The sequence below is a fragment of the Podarcis erhardii genome (genome assembly GCF_964252035.2).
Source record: "Podarcis erhardii genome assembly, chromosome: 6".
Classification (NCBI taxonomy): Eukaryota; Metazoa; Chordata; class Lepidosauria; order Squamata; family Lacertidae; genus Podarcis; species Podarcis erhardii.
In genome coordinates, this window is record NC_138510.1 from 4,311,751 (window position 1) to 4,336,798 (window position 25,048).

Sequence of the window (25,048 nt, forward strand, 5' to 3'; positions counted from 1 at the left end):
ATCAACTAAATAATAAAAATAAAAAAAAAACTTAAGGGAAAACCTAAAATAGAACAAAGCCTTAACGGGCTCGTTTCACTGAAGTATTCTGTTTCCTCAGAAGGAAATAGAAAAATATAAACTTTAAATGACCAAAATTCAAACAAGGGTTGAATCCTAAAAATTCTGACGTATTATAATCCTTGCTCAACCTAGGTAAAGCAAAACACAGTAATAAAGGATTGAAGACTCAAAAGTACAGTTTCTAATACGGAATTTACACAAAAGGTTTGAAAACCTAAATAGCAAGTTTTAAACAAAGCCCAACTTGAAGAAGGCAAAGCACAATAATAAGGGGTTGAAGGCTCAACTATGAAAATTCCGGTGCTGCTTTTACAAAAAGGTTTAAAAACCTAAATGGCACAAATTCAAAGAAAGGAATACAAGATAAAGCTGTTTTAGGTTTTGAACAAACTCAAGAACAGGACTGAAACGCTCCCATGGTCTAGATGTGACTGCTGATGTTAAAGACTGATTTGATGTCCACAAGATAATATTTCTAGCTGATTTCCACATTTTAATAATATTTCTAGTTTATAATATTTGTAATATTAATAATATATTAATATTTCTAGTTGGTAATATTTCTAGTTGATTCCCACAAGATAATATTTCTAGTCGATTACTTCTTGTTTCAGGGATTTTCGTGGCATTTCATTTGTTTTGTGCAATTTCTCGGTTCCATGGCTGTGGTTTCCATAGCTGGGGCTCTCTGTGTGCCATAGGGCTGGCATTGGCGGTTGGCATTGCTGGGCATCCTCTGAGGCCCACGTCTTTACAAGGTGACCCCCAGCTACCCTTTGAGCTTTGCAGCCCTCCTTCTCCTTCCCTGTCCATCTGCCCTCTCTGAGCACACAAGTCCTGACGAGGGATAAGACACGGCCATTTTCTCCACCGCCTTTTGTCCCCCCTGTGGGCAGTTGTCCAGACTGGACCCAGAGGGACGGGCAAACAGTGCCCCAAGAGCAAGGAGCCACAGGGCCTGCTGAGGGCTCTTCCCATTGCCTTCATCTCCTCACCCAGAGACCCAGCAATGCTGGGACAGCCAAGCTTGCAGCGATGTTTGCTTGGCTGTTTCCACCCCCCTGCCCAGTCCTGTGGCTTTGCAACGGCTTGCGACAACTTGATCACTTGTAGGATGGACGGTTTCAAGAAATGGACAGGGCCATTTTTTAAAAAAAAGAATCATAGAACTGTAGAGCTGGCAGGGACCTCAAGGGCCATGTACTTCAACTCCTTGCAATGCAGGAATCTCAGCTAAATAATCCCTCACAGACGGCCACCCAGCCTCTGCCTAAAAACCTGAAGGAAAATACAAAATTTCTTTTTGTCCATTCATATTTTTATTTCTTCCCATCATCTTATGCTTTAATGAGAATAACAGTAATAATTTTAAATTAATTTAATTATTTAAATTGCATTTTAACCTGTATTTTAAATTGGTTTTTTCCCCTCCCTACTATGTTTTTACTGTAATTTTACTGGTGTTAGCCGCCCTGAGCCCAGCTTTGGCTGGGGAGGGCGGGATATATAAATAAATTTATTATTATTATTATTATTATTATTATTATTATTATTATTATGCCCCCCATCTGAGTGCATTGCCCTAATCGGTCTGGGCGGCTCCCAGCAAAATATTGAAAATACAATAAAACCTCAGACATTGAAAACTTCCCTAGATGAGTCTTGGGCTCCCTTTTCCAGCTCTAAACTTCTATGATTCTTAGATACTCTAGTAGGACTGAAAAACAGAAACACAGGAAGGGGCCATGCAGGCTTTCTTTAGTGCCTGGTGGTCACTAGGAACATCTTAAGCTCCATCGCCAATGAATGCACCCAGTACTTTCTTTCTCCCAGATGAATAAATGGTTGTCGCTCACTCCTACAAGGAAACATATCACATTGCATTTGAGGGATGCTTTGTGGGGAGGGCGGAACTTACCTGTTGTCCCCCCGCCCCCCAAATAGTGATCTTGTACGGGAGTGCCCTCCCCAAACAGATCTGCAATATACAAGCCCTCCCTCCCACCTATCATGATGACAGACATTTTGCTAATACAGAGTAAATAGCAGTCATAGAATTTAAGGCTGTATGAAACTGACCCTCAAGCACTGAAGGGAAAAGTCTCCATGCGAGGAGGAGAAGGGAGCTCAGTCTTTTCACTAAATACTTCCCCTGGCCTCTGCTCGCACCAATCCCTTTAAACCAGCCCACCCAGTGGCATCCCAGTAGTCCAGAACTGGAACTGGAAGTGCAGCAGAGAGATATTCCCAGCTCCCTCCAACAGCATCACCCAAACATCCATAAGCTTAAGCTAAAATAAGACAAAAGGACCCATTGAGCCACCTGTGGCTTATATTTCTTCTCTCAAAGCTCATACTAATTATGGAAGAAGCAACTGGGTAGGAGAACCGTATCCCGGCTTCCTTCACCTCTTCAGTTCCGAAAAATGGGCTTTTCCAACAGCACGGCGGAGAGCTGGTTAGCGGGACAGGAAACCAACCGCCTGAAGCTGTCAGCCGATAACCTTTGCATGGTAGGGTTCAAGTTTGCCAAAAGTGAACATAGTGCAAAGCAAGACAAAATCAAATTAAGGACTCCTTAATTACTGCCCCAAGCAAGGGGGGCGGCCAGTTGCTCTACTCGAGGTATATTATCTGGCTCTTCTGCATCTTGGCCAGAAGCCGCTTCCAAGAAGTGGACAACGTAAAATTCAGTTCCCAGCTGGGGGAGTCAGAGCCAAAGAGAGTTCAAAAAGTCTCGTCATGAACGTGATGGGGAGAAGTGACAATAACGCGGTCGTCAAAAGTGAAGTTTTCGCGCAACATTCGTGATCCACTACGTTCTGTTAACATTCTCAAATGGGGGGGAGGGAGGCCGAAGGGCTGGGATTTCTCTCCGTAATTCTGCAACGCTTTGGGGGTAAATAGGCGAAAGTGAGCCCAGCCTCAAATTTGAAATGTCTGCTTCCCCAGCCCTGCCTGTTTAGTTCTTGCCTTCCAGATTAGAGAACCAGATTTGAACATGGTAGAGCACCATTTGGGTGCATTAGGTGCTAGTGATCAGGGCTTGACGTGAGACAAAGCTCCCCAAACTTTAGCCCTGGGAAATGTGAACACATGGAGTGTCTCTGAGAAAGTGCAAAGTGCCTTTCCCTTCCCCCTGAGTAGCCACAACCAACTCTGGGGATTAAGGAAAAGGAAACCCAAAGCAGAGGGCATGACTTCAAGACAGGCCTGAGTCTTAAATCCTAACAATAAAAATCCAGTTTATACGTACTACACAGTGTGTCATCCCTGGGGCTCCTACACCACCTAGAGGAGATATATGTTGAGTCTTAAAACAATCATACATCTAGGCATTCATTCATTCCATCCCATGTGAGCTCTCTTCCTACTGGTTTCTCCTTGGAGTGCGGAGAGTCGTCACTAATGGGACAAAAAAGCAGCAAGAATGTGTCTGTGTGCATTGTTCCTTCGCGGTTGCTTTGAAAAAGCACAGTGGGTAATTGGAACACCAGTGGCAGGAATGAGAAGTTGTGGGCTCATGAAACAGGTTGCTGGATTTGAGAGACAAGGGAGGCACAGCACATCTTAGTGGTGTGAGCAGCATCATTTGTTTGAGGTTGGTTAAAGCACTGGTTTTTCAACAGGTGGGTTGGGACTGACTTCTGGGCCATGGCTTGATCTGTGATGGGTCACAACAGCAGCAGTTGCACTATGGTAAAAAAAAATAATGAGGAATGTTTGGGTCGAAGGTGGGTCCTGGGTGTGAAAAGACTGAAGACTACTGGACTAAAGAATACTGGTTTGGATCAACCCCTTATGAAGTTTGCCAAAGGAGCATCCAGATGAAAGCTTCTGTTTTTCTTAGGGGATTCTTGGGCACAAAATCTGAAGGGAGCAGGTGAATAGGAAGAAAATTGAGTTGGGAAGGGAGTTGTATTGCATGACTCCAGCATAAAAGGTAAAGGGACCCCTGACCATTAGGTCCAGTCGTGGCCGACTCTGGGGTTGCAGCGCTCATCTCGCTTTACTGGCCGAGGGAGCCGGCGTACAGCTTCCGGGTCATGTGGCCAGCATGACTAAGCCGCTTCTGGCAAACCAGAGCAGCGCACGGAAATGCCGCTTACCTTCCTGCTGGAGTGGTACCTATTGATCTACTTGCACTTTGACGTGCTTTCAAACTGCTAGGTTGGCAGGAGCAGGGAGCGAGCAACGGGAGCTCACCCCGTCGCGGGGATTCGAACCGCTGACCTTCTGATCAGCAAGTCCTAGGCTCTGTGGTTTAACCCACAGTGCCACCCGCATCCAGCATAAGAGACTATTTATTGGGCATCACTGTCTGGCAAGTGGGGGCAGGGGAAAGAGCAGAGCAGGATGAAGCCACAGGGACATGGGATAGCGTTGGGCAGTTTCCTTATTCGGACCACTAGGCCACGCAACATGGCATTATCTATCCTGACCAGCAGTGATTTATCCGGGGTCTCTTACCCCCCCCCCCCATGATCATGTCCATTGACTTGCGCCTAAGGCAGGCAGTAATGAAAACATTAAGAACAAAGAGGAGTCTCCTAATACAGTGGTACCTTGGTTTACAACCATAATCTGTTCTGGAGATCCGTTTGTAAACCAAAACAGGTTGTAACCCAAGGTGTGTTTTCACCAATGGGACCTCCCCAAAAAATTTGTTCATAATCCAAAAAAAATGGGTTGTAATCCAAAAAAAGGTTGCAAACCGGGACATGAACTTCTGGGTTTGACGTGTTTGTAATCCAAAACGTATGCAAACCAAGGTAGCACTGTATTGAACCAGGGGCAGGGCACATGTGCACTGCCCTCTCTTCCTGCAGAAGCTACTACTGAACAGTAGCCCTGCTACTGCCCCTGGTGGATTGGAAGGGAACATACATAAGGTGCCAAAATGACTGGCACCAATGGCACAGAAAGGGCGACAGAAGAGGGTTGGAATGCGGGATTATAAATTGGTAAAGTTGTTTTTTTGTTTGGGAAGAAGAAGAAACACAAACTGTGAACTGAGCTTGAAAATGCAAGCGCCGACTGCTTTAGTAAGACTGGGGAAATGGTAACCCATTTTGAAGGAAGGAATTTGCCATTTTAAACTGTCAGGAAGGTGAGGGGTGTTGTGTCATTAGATGGAGAAAGGCCTCTGCTTTATTTTTTGTGCCCCGTGAAAGAAAGATGATGGTCCCTTTGCCTGTCACTGGATGAAAGGAGGAAAGTGATGTCTCTGGGTCCATGGACCATATGAAGCTATCTCATGTGGAGTCAGATAACTGGTCCATCTAGGCCAGTGCTGCCTACACTGACTGGCAGAGGTCTCTCCCAGTCTCACCTGGAGGTGCTGGGGAATGAATTTGGAGCCTTTTGCATGCAAAGCAGGTGATTGATGGCTGAGCTATGAAATCCACTCCCTCCTCACTTCTGAGTCAACCTGGCAGTGGGTGGGAATATATCTCGTCACTGCAAGGCAACTGTGATGTGCCCCTTCTCTACCCATCGGGAGCTGGCAAAAGGCTCAGGCAGGGTCTGTAGTTACTGCTGCAAAATCCTGTAAGTGAGGGAACGCGAGCAAAAGTGGGTTACAGGTGGTGGCCTAGTGAGGATTAGGGACACTGGTGGTTTCTAGAGTAGCCTTAGAAAAAGCAGAAGAGAAAGGAACAAGTTATCGGAGAGCTTTTCCAGCGTATCGCAAAAATGGCCAGAAAGAGCCTACTATGGAAAGGAGAGAGATTGGGAAAAAGTCTCGTAACTTCCCTGAAGTGGAATGACAGGCAAACTTCCGTAAGCTACAGCACCTACGGCGCAAGGGTCTTTCAGCAGGGAGGCCGGCTGCCCAATCCCAGCTCCTTGCAATTCCTCCAGGGTTGCAGAAAGAGGGGCAACGCTAACTCCCCCAAGTCATTTGTATAAATCGAGATGCAGCAGATGAGAACTGTCACCCAGGTGCCCCCTCCCCAAATAAATACCAAAATAAATAAAAAGTCTCAGTGCGTGGATGAAATGTACAATCAGTGGTCAGCTAAATTATGGTCGTTTCCATGAACTGGCTCTCTCTGGGCGAAGCATGTGTGCGGCGCAACGGGCTGGGCGGGGGAAGGAGGTCATGGCTGGGAGCAGGAGCTGCTGGTGTTGGTGACGGAGCGGCAGCTGATCTTGCGGATGGAGTGCAGGGCGACTGTGCAGCAGCCCCGCAGGAGCGAGCTAATGTTGTAGATGGGCTGGCCCTGCCTCCTCTGCGAGCGGCACAGCCAGGCCACCGTAGGCACTGCTGGCACCACCACGGCCAGGAGATCCACGATGAAATGGCGGCTCCAGTAAGTTTGAGGCTCCGCTGCCGCTGCTGCTGCTACGAGCTCCTGGCCTGGCTCAGCTTCTTCTTCTTCTTCTTCTTCTGGGGCGCACATGACGCTCACCGACTGGCTGGCGCTAGAAGGCTGGTGCACGGTTGGGCTGTTGGCCACTGGGCTTGGCGAAGCTGCTTGCTCAGTGGCGTTCTCTCCCTCCTCTACTGCACTGATCAACACAGCTGAGCTGGGATCAGCAGCTGCCATGTCCGTTGTCCCCCCAGGAAGGCTCTGGCCCTGGATCTCCAAGCTACGCGGTTCAGCTGCATCCTCCATTTCAGACACCCACATGGAGGTGGGGCTGGCCAGGCTGCAAGCCTGGGATTTCATCACCTTCTCTAGGATGGTATCGAGATCCGGCTGGTACTGCACAAAGTCCGTCTGTATGGCTTGCTCCTGCATGCAGCTGGCTTGCACCGCTGCCTCGACGCTGTGCTGAGACCCCATCAGCTTCTCGTATGTGGAGCTGGTGGGCACCCGGGACCCCAGGGTGAAGTTGGTCTGCAGGGAGGTGTCATCTGTGCCACACTCCACCCCAGAGGACAGGAGGCTACTCTGGTCCAGCAAGTCCGTCCGGCTCAAGGAGTCGTCTGCAGCCACAAAGCCGCTGTCACAGGCCGCTTCTTCCACTGAGATCTGGGAGCCGCCCAGGTTCCTGTCGGCAGCTCCTTGGTCGCTCAGCTTGGTGTAGGTGGAGCTGCGGGTGAGGGAGCGGGCCGGAGAGCCCCCCGCGGACTCGGCAGCCCCCTCTTCTTTGACCGTCCCGTCCTGGGCAACCTCCATGCAGTGCAGCAAGGTCTCCAGCTTCTTGTTCTGAATGTTGATGTCCACAAAGTACTTTTGGAGCCCTTTGTCTTTCTCCATCAGGTTGTTCTTGACGGTGTCGATGACCTGCTTCAGCTGCTTGATCTCCTTCCGGGCTTCCTTCAGCGCCAGCTGGGCCTCCACGCGGTGGCACTCCTCCTCGATCCAGTCCTCCTGCATCCTGGAGAGCTGCGTCTTCAGGTCATCGATCTCGGCATCCCTGTAGCAGACGGACAAGCAGACGGTCACTGCCCTTGCTAGCTCTGCAACAGACTGTCTCGCCAGAGTGGTGCATGCTCTGGTTATCTCCCGCTTGGACTACTGCCATGCGCTCTACGTGGGGCTACCTTTGGAGCTGACCCGGAAACTACAACTAATCCACAATGCGGCAGCTAGACTGGTGACTGGGAGTGGACGCCGAGACCACATAACACCGGTCTTGAAAGACCTACATTGGCTCCCAGTACGTTTCCAAGCACAATTCAAAGTGTTGGTGCTGACCTTTAAAGCCCTAAACGGCCTCGGTCCAGTATATCTGAAGGAGCGTCTCCACCCCCATCGTTCGGCCCAGACACTGAGGTCCAGTGCCGAGGGCCTTCTGGCGATTCCCTCACTGCAAGAAGCCAAGTTACAGGGAACCAGGCAGAGGGCCTTCTCGGTAGTGGCACCCGCCCTGTGGAATGCCCTCCCACCAGATGTCAAAGAGAAGAACTACCACCAGACTTTTAGAAGACATCTGAAGGCAGCCCTGATTAGGGAAGCTTTTAATGTTTAACAGACTACTGTATTTTAATACTTTGTTGGAAGCCGCCTAGAGTGGCTGGGGAAACCCAGCCAGATGGGTGGAGTATAAATAATAAATTCTATTCTATTCTATTCTATTCTATTCTATTCTATTCTATTCTATTCTATTCTATTCTATTCTATTCTATTCTACGGCACAAGCTGAATCCTCCTTCCATCGAGCACTGGTGGGTGGTAAGGAAATTGTACCATCAAGAAAGATGCATTAGTGGGTGGTAGGTATAAAAAGGTTGACTACCCCTGGTATAGAGTGAAAGTTAAATTCTGTGAGTAGACTCTACAAATTCAGCAAAGTTACCTTTATCTGCTTCTCTTAGGCAGCAATCCTATGCACACTTACCTGTGAGTAAGGGTTAGGGTTTGCTGCCTGAGGTGAAGTGCACGAAGCTGGCTAAATTTGCTGCTGAATCTTCAGCACTGGCAAGGAGCCACTTCCACAGCAAATATCAGGAAGGTGCGTCGTTCCCGCGTCGTTCCCATGAAACCAGCTATTGTAATCTATCAATCATTAGCACCTGAAAAGTTCCACCTGACACAGTTCTGAGCGGCCCGCAAGGCTGACTGCTGCTTGCCTGGCCTAGTATGTTCAGGGGAATGCCGAGCCTCAAATTCCTCCACCCCAGATGCAAGAGCCCCCCAATACTGACCTGTCCTGCAGCCTCTCATGTGTGTCTTTCAGCCTGGCCCTGAGGTGTCGAATGCAGACCTCCTTCTGCTGGAGAGGGGTAAGGTACTGCTCTGGCGTCGGGGGCTTGATTCCATGGTTGTCACTGCACAGCAAGTACTTGACTGGGCGCCTGAAAAGACAGGAAAGTTCATCAGTGCCTTGGAACTGCCTATGGTCAAAAGGGAGATTTCCCTTCCTGGTCCGGGGAAGGTTCAGAGCACATGATTGCATCTCCTCACTTTCTCACACTCACGCTCTTGTTCTCTCTCCCATGGCTGAAAATTTGACTGCAGGCACCTTGGGGTTCACCTTTTAAACTCGGGACAGTGTTGTCTATGTTGACACTGCTAAGTTACCGTATTTTTCGCTCTATAACACGCACCTGACCATAAGGTGCACCTACTTTTTTGGGGGGGGGGGATTCAAGAAAAAAATAATGCGGCTCTTGGGGGCTTTTGCGGGAGGTGGGGGAAGTGAGAGAGCCTCGCTCTGTCCCTTCCCCCACCTCCCGCAAAAGCCAGGGATAGCCACGTGAAGCCTCCCCAGGCCAACGGAATGAAGCCTCCCCGCTGCCCTGCGGAGGCTTCGTGGGCTATCCCAGAAGCGTTTCCCCCCACCACCACCAGCCCCAAAGAACAGGTTGGGGCTGGCAGGGGGAGCCCGGGTTTCCTCCCCAGCCCCAGGGACCACACATTCACTCCATAAGACGCACAGACATTTCCCCTTAGATTTTAAGAGGAAAAAAGTGCGTCTTATGGAGCAAAAAATACGGTAACTGTGCACATTTCGAGCTCAGATTTTTCTGCTCCTTTCTCCAGATTTTTCTTCCGAAGCCAAGCAAGAACAGAGGAGAACAATGACCCCGTGCAAAGGATGTTTTAGTGCTGCCTCTTGCATAGGATGTAGTAATGTGGAGATATAGCAGACTAATGACTGTAGCAAATGAAGAAACAGAGAAGAGCAGCAGCAGAGGGGGAAATCAGACAGACATTTAAGACGAAAGACGCTTCTTTACTCTTGCAAGACCCTTGACATTGTGTCGATTTGCCAAACCCTAGTACTTTGCACCCTTTCTGTATTTATCAATAACCATTGACCTTGGCTAGTTTTCTGCCTTTGGGGAGCAATGGGGGATCATAAATACATAGCTAAAATAAGTTAAAAAAATAAATTTGTTGTACAGTAATATTCTGCTGTAGAAAACCCCCACAAAAAAACAGCTCTCCAGAGCTTAGGCTGTGGCAGGGGCCCTGATCCTATCAGTGTCAATGAGGGGAAGTTTCTTTTTTCCAGTGTTAAAATGCTTTGTCCAGAGAAGTGTGTCTGTTTCCTATCTCTCCCCACCTTGCCCTGGCTTTTTAAGCATGATGTTTTATACCCTTGATTTTTTTTTAACAGTAAACTGCATTAGACTACTGTTGATTTTTGAATTGTATGATTGCTTTATTGCGTATATATTGATTCCATGATGTGTACTTTAGCTGTCAAGGTGTAGAAAAGCCTACATTTTAATTGGTTTATTTTAGACATTTCTACCTCCACCCTTCAAAGAATTTTTTTCCCCCAGGGCACATTAGAAATGACTAAAGTAAATAATTAAGTGGGGTTTTGTGCAGCTTACTTATTCAAAGGTAAAGGTAAAGGGACCCCTGACCATTAGGTCCAGTCGTGGCTGACTCTGGGGTTGCGGTGCTCATCTTGTTTATTGGCCGAGGGAGCCGGCATACAGTTTCTGGGTCATGTGGCCAGCATGATTAAGCCGCTTCTGGCGAACCAGAGCAGCGCACGGAAACGCCGTTTACCTTCCCACCGGAGCGGTACCTATTTATCTACTTGCACTTTGATGTGCTTTCGAACTGCTAGGTTGGCAGGAGTAGGGACCGAGCAACGGGAGCTCACCCCGCTGCGGGGATTCGAACCGCCGACCTTCTGATCGGCAAGTCCAAGGCTCTGTGGTTTAACCCACAGCACCACCCGCATCCCTTAATTATTCAAAAGGGCTTGCTTAATAGGGACCTTGGACTGTGGACCTCATCTATCTGCTACTGTCAGGGTTGAAGCCAGTGTCTTGCCTGCCTGGTAAGACAGTTTTGAATACAGCCAGTGAAAGGGAAGAGTATGAGTTTAAGCCCTGTTTGAACAGGTGGCTACAAGTTTCCTGGCTGATTTCAAGAACATTGGCGTGCGGGACTGATGCTGTCTCTAGATTTCCTGTCCACATTTATACTTGCTTCCTAAATGCTCAGTGTCTACATTGATAAAAAAGAGAAATTAGGAAAGCAGCGCAAGTCTCTGCCATCCTCTTCCCACTACAAAACCTAAGAAAGTCTATGTGCAATCCTGAGTGTAGAGTTGGGAATCTGGGACCTGGCCTGTCTTCCTTAATTTGGTCCATCTCTATGCCAGTTCACACCTCCTCCTTCCTTCCCAGAGAGCTCAAAAGGATTGCCTTTAAACGTAATGGCAGCAGAGGAACCTTTTGGTAAGATGAGAGTTTAGCCTTTCAGAACTGTACTGGGACTGAAGCCCAGACTCCCAAGGAGGACGGCCCCAGTACTACTGAATCTGATTCAATATTAAAGGTTTTTATTATGATTATTAAATGGGATCAAGTCCAATGTTACGAACTTGCAGTGGAAATATATGTTACAAAGAATGCAGGCTTATAAAAATATATACCGTATTTTTCGCTCTATAGGACACACCCGACCATAGGATGCACCTTGTTTTAGAGGGGGAGAACAAGAAAAAAAAAATCCCCCCCTCTCTGCTCAGCGCCCCTTCAGCGAAGCGGCAGGAGAAATGGAGCCCCTTCCATTTCTCCTCCCGCTTCGCTGAAGGGGCGCTGCATAGCTCTCCCTCTCTGCTGAAGCCAGGAGAGTCTTGTTCTCCCGGCTTCAGCAAAGGGAACCTGAGGCCACAGGCTTCGGGTTCCTTTTGCTGAAGCCTGGAAAACGAGAGGGGTCGGTGCGCACCAACCCCTCTCACTCTCCAGGCTTCAGGGATAGACTCTCCTGGCTTCAGCGAAAGCCACGCGAAGCCTCCGGAGTGCAGACGGAGCGCGCTCTCTGCGCTTCGGAGGCTTCGCTTTGCTATCGCTGAAGCCAAGGAGCCTGCATTTGCTCCATAAAACGTACACACATTTCCCCTTAATTTTTGGAGGGGGAAAAGTGTGTCCTATAGAGCGAAAAATATGATATATATGCTTATGCATGGCTCCCTGGTCCTGCCAGTGATGCGGAGCAGGGAATCTGATGGCAGGGAGGACACACACATCATCATGGCGCCAGGTAGGCTGGGCTGGATGTTATAGATGGGAGAAGCAGGAGCTGAGAACAGAAACACTGCCAAAAATGTGTAACATGAAAGTACATCCTTAGAGCACTATTCCATTTGCAGCTGCAATAACTGGGGGCCTTCACAAAGTTTCTGTTGAATGGAGCCTTTTCCTTTCCTTTCCTTTTTCCTATTGCAACATTGGACTTAATTTTTAGGGTTCCTGAAATACAATCCATATTTATTTATATTTTAATTCCAGGTCAATACATAGGTTGTATGCAAAGGACAGGTGCATAAGAGCAATTGCGATATCTATCTATCTAGATATAGATATATAGATATATGGAATCTGTTGGCAACTTTGCTGCCTTTCCGCACTAATGGTGAATTTGATCACTTCTGAAACTCTGTATCAAGGGACATACGTTATGCCCCAGTTTTAGCGGCGTGTAACTGCCCTCATTTCAACTGAGTTCAGAATTAGTCTGCACATACTAGTGTATTTTTATTGTATTTTTCATCTTTGTTGGAAGCTGCTATTATTATTATTATTATTATTATTATTATTATTATTATTATTATTATACTGCAGTACTGCTCTTTTGAAACAGCTACTTTTAAAGACTGAATCCAACCCCTTTTTATGGGGTTTATTTATTTATTGGGGTTCATTCACAGGTCCAGCCTTATTATCAGCAGCTGAATTCATATTCACGGTTGCTTACAAATATAGTTAGCCATGTAGTTCAATAAAAGAGTACAGGCAGGTTACCTTCCAATTGCTTCCTAGCTACTCTTCTGTGCTGCAGGACAGCCTGAGTGAACCTGCATTAGGAGTTAAATCTGCCATTATTTGGCAGTCCACCTGGATCACTGGTGCTAGGTTAGGATTGGACTAATCAATTGCATTTCTCCAGTTATATTGGACATGTTGAGGTTAAAGGTAAAGGTAAAGGGACCCCTGACCATTAGGTCCAGTTGTAACCGACTCTGGGGTTGCGGCACTCATCTCGCTTTATTGGCCAGGGGAGCTGGTGTACAGCTTCCGGGTCATGTGGCCAGCAGGACTAAGCCGCTTCTGGCGAACCAGAGCAGCGCACGGAAACGCCATTCACCTTCCCGCTGGAGTGGTACCAATTTATCTACTTGCACTTTGATGTCCTTTCGAACTACTAGGTGGGCAGGAGCAGGGACCAAGCAACGGGAGCTCACCCCGTCACAGGGATTCGAACCGCTGACCTTCTGATCAGCAAGTCCTAGGCTCTGTGGTTTAACCCACAGCGCCTATGTTGAGGTTAGGTGATGGCTATTAGCCAGAACGGCTAAATTAGCCTTTGCCAGCTGGGTGCCCTTCAAATGTTTTCATAGAATCACAGTTGGAAGGGACCCCAAGGGCCATCTAGTCCACCCCCCTGCAATACAACCTCTGCTTGAAAACCTCCAGTGAATCTTATGAAGGATTCCATTCCACGGTTGAACAGCTCTTACTGCCAGAAAGTTCTTCTTGATGTTTCAGAAAAACCTGGCCACTATAAGGAAATTCTGCCCTTGGTATGTTCAGTTTCCACCTCTCCATTTTGATTTTCTGGCCCCATATCTGCACAAACTTATGATCCCAAAATACAGACGTGCTTTTACACTTGCGAGACTGGATGTTTTGCCATCTGCGGTACTTGAGGGTCGATTCCAAAAGATCCTGCCTGAGAAACGTCTTTGCCCCTGTGGAGATGGCAGCACCGAAACAGCGGCACACACCCTCCTCTCCTGTACTCTCTACAAAGACCTGAGGAACGAGATCCTCACCCGACTCGTACTAACCATCCCAGGGCGCTCAGCCACTGCCACCATGTCCTTTCTCCTATCAGATCAAAATGAGCAGATAACAGCAATGGTGGCTAGGTTCATAGCAGGGGCAATCAGAATAAGGGCCACTAACTGACTGCTGATTCAGGACTTTAAATTGTGCTCTTATATCAAACTTCCTTTTCTGTGTATACTGTAATGTTTTACTGTTGGTATGGCCATTGGCTAATGCAAATAAAGTTTTATCTTATCTATCTATCTTCCTGATGTTTAGTCAGAATCTACTTTCTTGCAACTTGAATCCATTGATTTGAGTCCTACCCTCCAGGGCAGTAGAAAACATGCTTGCTCCAGCTTCCACGCGACAGACCTTCACAGGTGTTTGGAGATGGCTATCCCATCTCTCCTCTTTTCCAGGCTAGGCATATCCAGATCCTTCAACTGTTCCTCATACGGCTTGGTTTCCAGACCATTGATCATCCTTTGGGACTACAACTCCCATCAGCCTAGGCTGATGGGAGTTGTAGTTCGAAACATGTGGAGGCTGCCAGGTTGGCAAAGACCAAGCTGAGCAGAACCCTTCATATTCAGAGGCGGTATACTCCCAGACTACCAGGTGCTGTGGACTAATGCGCCTCTATCATGCTCAGCTTGCAGCTATCCCAGAGGCTAATTCTTCCCTGGCCTCCTTGCTGGCCCAAAGAGGACTAATTTAGCCAGCTAGCTCTGGTGATCATCTAATGTTTATTGCGTGGATTTTCCACTAAATTGATTTTAGAACTTTGAAATTTATTGTTATTCACACTTTTATACTGTATTTTATGCTGTTTTCTTGTTGTATAATTAAGTGTTTTAAATTTGTTGTTAGCCAACCTGAGCCCGGTTTTCTGAACCGGGAAGGGTGGGGTATAAATAAATTATGATTATGATTATGATTAAAAACAGAAGTACTGTTTTTGGGGGACAGGAGGCGGGCAGGTGTGGGGGACTCCCTGGTCCTGAATGGAATAACTGTGCCCCAGAAGGACCAGGTGCGCAGCCTGGGAGTCATTTTGGACTCACAGCTGTCCATGGAGGCGCAGGTTACTTCTGTGTCCAGGGCAGCTGTCTACCAGCTCCATCTGGTACGCAGGATGAGACTCTACCTGCCTGTGAACTGTCTTGCCAGAGTGGTGCATGCTCTGGTTATCTCCCGCTTGGACTACTGCAATGCGCTCTACGTGGGGCTACCTTTGCAGGTGACCCGGAAACTGCAATTAATCCAGAATGCAGCAGCTAGACTGGTGACTGGGAGCGGCTGCCAGGACCACATATCACCAATTCAAAGTGTTGGTGCTGACCTTTAAAGCCCTAAACAGCCTCGGTCCAGTATACCTAAAGGAGCGTCTCCACCCCCATCATTCAGCCCGGACACTGAGGTCCAGCTCCGAGGGCCTTCTGGCAGTTCCCTCACTGTGAGAAGCCACATTACAGGGAACCAGGCAGAGGGCCTTCTCGATGGTGGTGCCCGCCCTGTGGAACACCCTCCCATCAGATGTCAAGGAAATAAACAACTCTCTGACTTTTAGAAGACATCTGAAGGCAGCCCTGTTTGGGGAAGCTTTTAATGTTTGGTGCTGTATTGTTTTTAACACTTGATTGGGAGCTGCCCAGAGTTGCTGGGGAAACTCAGCCAGATGGATGGGGTATAAATAAATCATCATCATCATCATCATCATCATCATCATTGAAATAGACTCAGAGTCGCAAAGTGATTTCATGCTCTTTATTCAGCTCATAGTGGTGAGGAGGAATGAATGAAAGTCCCCTCAAAGTATCTGCTTTATATACATTATTTACACAATGGGCTGCACATGATTGGCTAATTCTGGAATTCTACTGTAAGCCAATCAGGTTGTGGATTCACTTCTATCTGGAGCATGATTGGGTGGTTCCTGCCAACCAATCATACTGCTGCATTGTTCTAGGACCTACTGCATTCTGAATCCTATTATTCTAGGACCAATCAGACTGCTGCAGTTTGGATCCTATTGTTCTAGGACCAGTCAGACTGCTGCAGTTTGGATCCTATTCGACTCAGTACATAACAATCATCATCATCATCATTTAGCAGGCCACTGTTGAGTTGGCAAGGCAATTCTCTCTCTTATGTTGGACGCTTGTGGGGTGTGTGTGTGTGTTGTGTGTGTGTGTGTGTGTGTGTGCTGCCCTTCCAGGAGCCAAGGGTTACCTTGGGGTGGGGCTGCTGTCGCTGCCCTTGCAGGAACCGGAGTTGCTGCTGCTGCTGAGCGAGGAGGTGCCGTAGGTGTCCCGCATGCTCACTGGCGGAGAGGGACGCCTGGAGGCAGGAAGAAGAGGCTGTTTCTCAGTCGGAGTGGCAGGGGCCGTTGCAGACTTAAAGAACGAGGCAAAGCCACTCCTTCCGTAAAACTCACGGCTTAAAACGGAAAAAAAAAAACACACCACCAAAGGAAAACACGAATACAGGAAGAAGAAAAAAACGAAACAGGACAGAACAGAACAAAACAAACGACAAGAACAAACAGGCGGGGTTCAAAATGGAACGTGGCAAAAGCTCTCTCTGCAAACAGGTTAGTGAAGCAGTAGCAAAGGCGGGCCTGAGGAGGGCGCTGCAAGCCCCCAGCACCACTCCCCAGCACCCCAGCAGGAGCACCCCATCACTCAGAGCCCAGGAAAAAGCATCTGATCATAAGCGCTAGAGGGGAAGTGCTGGAAAGTACCGTATTTTTCCGTCTATAAGACGCCTCCATGTATAAGACACCCCCTATTTGGGGGGGGACTCACCAATCGCCAACCCACCCTTGGCACTATCCGTGTATAAGACGCCCCCTAATTTTTGACATTTTTAAAAGGAAAAAAACCTAGTCTTATACACGGAAAAATACAGTATCATTCTTAGGCCCAGGCTGCCTTTGGGATGACAAGAGGCGGCAGAGACCCTTTAAGCAACATTCTAGATAGATGGATAGGAAAAGGTAGGAGAGAAGCTTGCAAGGGAACATGTATTAATTGACTATATACACACACAGTCAAACCTCAGTTTTCGAATGTCTCGGCTGCCGAATGTTTTGGAAGCCGAACGCCAAAAACCCGGAAGGGAATGCTTCCGTTTTCGAATGCATCTCAGAAGTTGAACGGTTTCTGAGGTGTGTGTTTCTCAATTTTCCCCATTGAACTTGCTGACAGACCTTTGGTCCTCGGTTTCCGAATCTTTTGGAAGTCGAATGGATTTCCAGAATGGATTACTGAGATTCCATTGTATATATAATAACGTTGTCTTAATTTGCTTTTGACTTTATCCTCGTGCTGTATTTCTACATCTGAACCTGTACATCTATTCGTGCATTGAAGGGGGTTAGGCCAGATGACCCCTGGGACCCCTTTTCCAAATCTACAATCTCATGATTCTACATCTTTAAAGTTGTAATGTGCCCAGGGAATTTATTGCTCATGGATAGTACAGTCATACCTCAGGTTTCAGACACTTCAGGCTGCGTTTTTTCAGGTTACGGACGCTCCGAAACCCGGAAGTACCAGAACAGGTTACTTCTGGGTTTCGGAGGTTGCACACGCACAGAAGCACTAAATTGCACTTTGCACATGCGCAGAAGCACAGATGCGTCGCTGCAGGTTGCGAACGCTGCGGGTTGCAAATGTGCATCCTGCACAGATCACGTTCGCAACCCGAGCGTCCATTGTAGAGAAACACTGTAAATAAAAATTAAAACTATGATAAGGAGTCATATAATCAAAGGCTTGGAAAGGACACTCCTATCTGAGTGCGGTAGGTACTAAGTGCTTGACATGTCTCTGTTTTGACATTCCACAGCACCACAGGCAGCTTACTAACACGTTTCGCCTAAATCTGTCTCCTTGTACTTTAGATCCATGGCAATTCCTAGTCCTTTTCAGCAGGTGAAAATGGTCGGCACACCCTCTCCTCACTCCCAACCATATTAACACACATGCTTTCGTTCCTGAGAAAGAACCCAGGGAACTCAGGCGTCTGACAACAGCTCAGCATTGCTCTGCTCTCCCCGGACAGGGCTGGCATTTTCAAACAACAACAAGCGTTGCTCTTGTGGCTGGCAGGACCTGACAGGTCACTGAGCGTGACAGGAGAGCTGTGCTTGGCTTGGCTCATCGCAAGCTTCGCAGGCTTCCCTTAAAGGCACAGGAGCAGAGCCTATTGGAGAGCCCGGCAGCCCTGTTCTCAGGAGGTGCCTTCACAAATGGGAATGGCAGGGACCTCCGATGTATGAAAACACACTAAGGGACAGGAAGAAACTCAGCAAAGGGCAAACCGCCAGCGTCAACAGACCACCCCCCCCAGCTCCTGAGGAAGCAGCTGCCCCAAAGACTGCCTTTGGCTACCCAGAACTGAAGTGTGGATTCCAGATTCAGTTATTGTGATGGAGCGGTTCACACATGCACAACAGGTGAGGAGGCATGCAAATGTTGTGCCAAGGTGTGATCAACAGGCATGCAACTTTGGATTACGGCAGCCACAAGAAACAACCTGTCCCTCCTTGCTAGCAGCTCTGCAGTCCCCACAAGGCACTGTGCAGCATTCATAATCCTGTACATTTGCGAAGCACATGGAAGGAGAAGGGGCTCCTTCCATATTGCTGGAGAGCACCCAGGCTCTCTCTTCGCTCTAGGAAAGCAGTATGGGCAAGGCTGGGGTGGGGGCGAGAACGGTTCCTTTGCTGTGAACCAGCAGGGATGCTGTCGGAAGTCCCATTCCGCAATGTAGAGGGGAAGGGTTCGTGATATTCACCTCCGGGATCCCGTTGAGGGTCTTCTGCTCCCTGGCAGGGACATAGCCATGGAACCGCAGGCCTTGGCAGTGACGTTGGCTGTCACTCCAGCTGGGGAAAGAGCGAGAGATATAAAAAGGGGGAGGGAAAGGATTTTGGGGTTAGAACAAACATGGGTTGTAGCAAGGTGCATTTGGGGATGCATAGATTTCAAACCATAAAGCTTTTCCTACTTGGTAAGATGCTTTTATTTGCAGAGACCTACATCAAAAAGCAACCTACATCAAAAAGTAACATTCAACAATCATTAGAGTAGTATAAAATAATACCAGCATATAAAAGTTGCAGAAATTCACCCTTAACAGTTACGATAAATAATTTCTAAACTATAATCAGTAAAACAACGGCAAGCCACAGTACATGAAATAATAAAATACAAATTGAGAAGCAGAGACTAGAGGGTGGAGCAAGGCAGGAGGAAGGAGGCCTTGCCAGATGGAGTCTCTTCCCTCACAGTTCTTCCTCCAGGCACAGCCTCCTTCAAAGATGGGCTCCTAACTTGTTCCTTGGGTGAGTCCATAAAGGTGGAAAGGACAAGGTCTGGTGTGAACACAATGGATAACAAGGTCCTTCTAACAATGGGGTATGTATGGCAAGATCAGAACATGACTCCCCCCTTTTATTTAGGGCTGATGGATTTCATCTTCCTGTTCAGGGATGTGAAATATTTCTATGTAGGGATATTTCTATTTTTATGTAGGCCACCCTGGAATCCATATGTGGACGAAAGCACGGTTTATACATCTTAAAAAGGAACAGATTTTAAAAAAATGCTTTCTTTTGTCCCAGCTGGCTGGCCTTCATCCCCACGGCCCCATAAAACTCATCTCCCTCTCTCCACCCTGGTCCTGTTTTGGGGCCTGAACTAGACTTTGGGTTATAGCAGCTGGACATCTTTTGGAGAATGACAAATTCCACATACAAAATGGATACACCGAAATCTCCTCCCAGCCCTATTCAGAGAGACAGGGAACAATTGTCACGGCCATTAACAAATCAATGAACAATCAGATGATAATTCTGAATTTCGCTCAGGGATAAGAATGAGCAAGGAGAAGGGGCGAAAGGGAGCAGAGCAAATGGAACCGCGTGGCAGGCAAATTGCCCCAGGATGCCTCTGCAGTTTTGTGCCAAGTTTCTACAACTGGCACAGGAGAAAGTACTTCTACATGCAGTGCTGCAGGTTTAACCTGTGGAACTGGCTCCTGCAGGATGCAGTAATGACCACCTACTTAGATAGCTTTAAAAGAGGACTGGGCAAATTCAGGGAGGCTAAGTAGGGATGCGGGTGGGGCTGTGGGTTAAACCACAGAGCCTAGGGCTTGCCGATCAGAAGGTTGGCGGTTCAAATCCCCGCGATGGGGTGAGCTCCCGTTGCTCAGTCCCTGCTCCTGCCAACCTAGCAGTTCAAAAGCACGTCAGAGTGCAAGTAGATAAATAGGTACCGCTCCGGCAGGAAGGTAAACGGCGTTTCCGTGCGTTGCTCTGGTTCGCCAGAAGCGGCTTAGTCATGCTGGCCACATGACCTGGAAGCTGTATGCCGGCTCCCTCTGCCAGATGAGATGAGTGCCGCAACCCCAGAGTCGGCCACGACTGGACCTAATGGTCAGGGGTCCCTTCACCTTTAAGTCTATCAGTGGCAGTGCTCTTTCCTACACAGTGAGAGGCAGTATGCTTCTGAACACCAGGTGCTGGGAATCAGAAGTGGGGAGAGGGCTTTTGTGCTTGGGTGCTGCTTGCAGGCTTCTCATAGACATCTGGTTGGCCACTGGTTATCTCTCGCTTGGACTACTGTAATGCGCTCTACGTGGGGCTACCTTTGAAGGTGACCCGGAAACTACAACTAATCCAGAATGCAGCAGCTAGACTAGTGACTGGGAGCTGCTGCCGAGACCACATAACACCGGTCCTGAGAGATCTACATTGGCTCCCAGTACGTTTCCGAGCACAATTCAAAGTGTTGGTACTGACCTTTAAAGCCCTAAATGGCCTCGGTCCTGTATACCTGAAGGAGCATCTCCACCCCCATTGTTCTGTCTGGACACTGAGGTCCAGCGCCGAGGGCCTTCTGGCGGTTCCCTCCCTGCGAGAAGGCAAGTTACAGGGAACCAGGCAGAGGGCCTTATCGGTGGTGGCACCCTCCCCGTGGAACGCCCTCCCACCAGATGTCAAAGAGAACAACAACTACCAGACTTTTAGAAGACATCTGAAGGCAGCCCTGTTTAGGGAAGCTTTGAATGTTTGATGGACTACTGTATTTTAATCTTTTGTTGGAAGCTGCCCAGAGTGGCTGGGGAAGCCCAGCCAGATGGGCAGGCTATAAATAATAAATTGTTGTTGTTGTTGTTGTTGTTGTTGTTGTTGTTTTTAAAGGATGCTGGACTAGATGGTCCACTAGCCTGATCCAGGCTGCTCTTCTAATGGTGCACTACTTCTCAAGAGTCAAATGCAGCTCTCCAGAGCTCTATCTGGCCCCTGGGACTTTCCTTAGGTCCTGTCTCTTCCACAGGCCCTGCTCCAGGCTTTCATTGAGCACCTTTGCCTGGCTGGAATGTGTCCCTGAACTGTGTTTGTTTATTTATTTGTAGGATATTTTATCCACTCTTCACCATAAGATCCCAGAGCAGGTTAGAACAGCTCCGAGATGCTACAACTGAAGATCAGTTAAAGGTGACATATAACACAACACCTGAAATGCAATTTAGAAGCAGAGAATAAAGGTAATCTCTAAAATATCTAACTCAGAAAGGATGGGTAAAGGGTTAGGTCGTCAGCATACAGGGATAGCCCTACAACGAGGACATCAGATGCACCTCTACAGGAAGAGAACCCCACACTTGTGGGGCTGCTGCAGAGAATGTCCTCTTACACCCCACTACCACCTGAATATCTTTGCTGATCTTAACACACAGGATGGTGTTTGTCTTAACATATTGTTGTCTTTTAAGATATTTTGGGCCTTAATCATTTAGGTCCCAAGAACTCTTCCATCCTGTAAACAACCAGTTTTGATTTTACACAAAGACACTACAAATCTTCAGAAGAAACTGTCCTGAGTTTCACAAAGGGGGAGTTAGACAGTAGGTTCCGCTAAACTTTGAAATCTGTTTTTTATCCCTTCACTCCGGAGAGGAAGGGAAGTGGGGAGATGCTGGGGGGCGGGAGTCTCCAGCTGTGTGCAACGCAGGCTACCTTTCTGGATAAAAGCTCCCCAATTGATGAAGTCTTCCTCCCTAAGATGCAAAGCTGCAGGGGTTTTTGCTAATGCGCCACGATTAGTCATCACCCGGCTTGCTTGCATGCTGCGAGTGAAGCCTGCTGACTGCAGCACTGAGCCAGGAAAAACCCATCACCCTGGCTGCACCAGAGAGTGGCAAAGGAAAGGAATTTAGGGGGGGGCATTTTGGCTAGACAAAAGCTTAGAGGGGCTGGGATGCAGAAAACAGCAGGGGCTGTGCTTGTGAAACAGTATAGACATAAAACAGGCTGATTCCACAAGCAACCCCAAAGCTTTTGTGCTAGGTGCAGTTACTCAGGAGAAAGCTCCACTGAACTTGATGGACCCTTCATCTAAGCAAACATTTATAGGACTAGGCTACAAGGACGTTTTTGCACTTTAGCCTCTCTGGTGGCTCTTGGGAATGGACAGAAGCTGTGCCCTAAAACTTATTGTTAATTCAGACAGGCCTTTGCCACGTGAGTCTGATTTTACAAACTAGGATCTCTTTTTGTTTTTACTGATGCTTTTATTAAGGTTTTATTGATGTTTTTTATTGACCTTATTGCAACTTTATGTGCTGCATACTGCCACGCTGTATTTTTATGGAAGCATAGTCTATAAATACTTAAATAAATAAATAAAAATACACTGAACCAACACCACGTTTGGAGCTGACTGAGGACACAGCCAGAAGGCAGCTTTACAAAGCACATTTAAAGGCTTATACACTGGTTTAGGGTACCTGCGAGCCCTGCAGCTAAGCATAATTTCACATATATTTGCTCATCACTGTAACATCAAGAAAGTTGTTTGCATGAACAAATTCTTATATACAGAGCCAAACTACAAATCCTCCCTCTTCACTACAGGCTCAGCCCTGATCATACCCCTGGGCTGCTATTTAAGGATTTTTTAAAATTTTTTTTAAAAAAGGTAAAGGGACCCCTGACCATTAGGTCCAGTCGTGACTGAATCTGGGGTTGCGACGCTCATCTTGCTTTACTGGCCGAGGAAGCCGGCGTACAGCTTCCGGGTCATGTGGCTAGCATGACTAAGCCGCTTCTGGCGAATCAGAGCAGCGCACAGAAACGCCGTTTACCTTCCCGCCAGAGCACTACCTATTTATCTACTTGCACTTTGGCGTGCTTTCAAACTGCTAGGTTGGCGGGAGCAGGGACCGAGCAACGGGAGCTCACCCCGTCGCGGGGATTCGAACCGCCGACCTTCTGATCGGCAAGTCCTAGGCTCTGTGGTTTAACCCACAGCGCCACCTGCTTGTGGCCCATGGGCCTTAGGTTGCCAACCCCTGGTCTGTGGGCTAGCCCCCAAGCCCAAATGAACAGTGTCAATCAGTATCTTCACTCCTCCAAGACACACCCATCACCTCAACAGCCCATACCATTCTTAAAAGAGTTCTGATACACAGCACTTCCTAAAACCCAGGAGGGCAGCTTCTTTTGAAAGGGAGTTCCACCGTGAGGGTGCCAGCACTGTTAAGGCCTTGAGCACTTAGCAAGACACTAAAGAAATGTCAATAACCGCCCTGTTATGTAAGTCAGTATTTCCGCCTAGTGAGTTCATAGCAAAAGTGCCACTTCAATCACAACCTTCCTGATTAAAAGCTCAGGCTGAAAACACATTATCATCTTAAAATGCAGGGAGGTTGTTCTATTGTCAAAATTTGGATCAAACCAGTGGGAGAGCAGTGAGAGTGCACAGGGGTAGGGTTTACATAAAATCATATAACTGTAGAGTTGAAAGGGAATTTCAGGGTCATCTAGAGTAACCCCTGCAATGCAGGAATCTCAGTTAAACCATCCATGACAGAAATAGCCTCAGACTCTTGGTCACTGTGCTATACAGTGGTGCCTCACAAGACGAAATTAATCCGTTCTGTGAGGCTCTTCGTATAGCGTTTTTTTCGTCTTGCGAAGCAAGCCCATTGACAGCTTAGCGGATTAGCGCTATTAGTGGTTCAGCGGCTTTTAGCGGATCAGCTGATAAGCGGCTTATCAGCAGATCAGCTGATAAGCGGCTTAGGGCTTAGGAAAAGGGGGGGAAAAGGGAAAAACCCCCGCAGGAACTCGCAAGACATTTTCGTCTTGCAAAGCAAGCCCATAGGGAAATTCGTTTTGCGAAGCGCCTCCAAAACGGAAAACCCTTTCGTCTAGCGGGTTTTCCGTCTTGCGAGGCGTTCGTCTTGCGGGGCACCACTGTATTAACTCTTCTTTTTGAAGTAAGGTAAAGATAAAGATCCCTGGATGGTTAAGTCCAGTCAAAGATGACTATGGGGTTGCGGCGCTCATATCGCTTTCAGGCCGAGGGAGCTGGCGTCCACAGACAGCTTTCCAGGTCATGTGGCCATCAGGACTAAACTGATTCTGGCACAACAGAACACTGTGACAGAAACCCGAGTGCACGGAAACATTGTTTGCCTTCTCGCCACAGTGGTACCTATTTATCTACTTGCACTGGTGTGCTTTCGAACTGCTAGGTTGGCAGGAGCTGGGACAGAGCAACGGGAGCTCACCTCATCATGGGGATTCGAATCACCAGCCTTCCGATTGGCAAGCCCAGGAGGCTCAGTGGTTTAAACCACAGTGCTACTCGCATCCCTTGTTTAGGTAGCCTCTATCAGTTATCAAGGAAAAATATTAGGGATAAGAGAAGTATAGGGGAGATGTCTCGCCTTCATGTACTCCAGACCCAAGGTCAATACGTTTCCGAGCACAATTCAAAGTGTTGGTGCTGACCTTTAAAGCCCTAAATGGCCTTGGCCCAGTATACCTGAAGGAGCGTCTCCACCCCCATCATTCTGCCTGGACACTGAGGTCCAGCGGCGAGGGCCTTCTGGCGGTTCCCTCACTGCGAGAAGCCAAGTTGTAGGGAACCAGGCAGAGGGCCTTCTCGGTAGTGGCACCCGCCCTGTGGAACACCCTCCCACCAGATGTCAAAGAGAAGAACAACTACCAGACTTTTAGAAGACATCTGAAAGCAGCCCTGTTTAGGGAAGCTTTTAATGTCTAACAGACCACTGTATTTTAATACTTTGTTGGAAGCCGCACAGTGTGGCTGGGGAAACCCAGCCAGATGGGTGGGGTATAAATAATAAATTATATTATTTATACAATACCAGCACCATTAGCTGGGACTGGAAAACAACAGAAGGAAGTGAGCCACTGAATATTGTTTCATATCACCCCAATCTCTGAACAGTGCAAGA

General features: G+C 47.9%; 1 protein-coding gene and 1 long non-coding RNA gene across 4 annotated transcripts in view; both read right to left on the reverse strand.

The window, feature by feature from the left end:
• The window catches only part of LOC309345238, a 114,221-nt gene that overhangs the window by 28,076 nt on the left and 61,097 nt on the right, over positions 1-25,048 (reverse strand). The window lies entirely within an intron of this gene.
• Positions 1,840-25,048, reverse strand: part of SNPH (syntaphilin) — a 49,600-nt gene continuing 26,391 nt past the window's right edge. Inside the window, exons 3-6 of one of the 3 annotated variants that reach the window (XM_081867766.1) lie at positions 18,566-18,656; positions 15,995-16,201; positions 8,663-8,812; positions 1,840-7,431 (exon numbers count right to left, since the gene is read on the reverse strand). In XM_081867766.1, the coding sequence (XP_081723892.1) occupies positions 6,165-7,431; positions 8,663-8,812; positions 15,995-16,201; positions 18,566-18,615 (1,674 nt within the window). In that variant the 5' untranslated portion in view covers positions 18,616-18,656 and the 3' untranslated portion in view covers positions 1,840-6,164. The remainder of the gene's footprint in view (positions 7,432-8,662; positions 8,813-15,994; positions 16,202-18,565; positions 18,657-25,048) is intronic. The other 2 variants (XM_081867767.1, XM_081867768.1) reach the window with 2 other exon arrangements.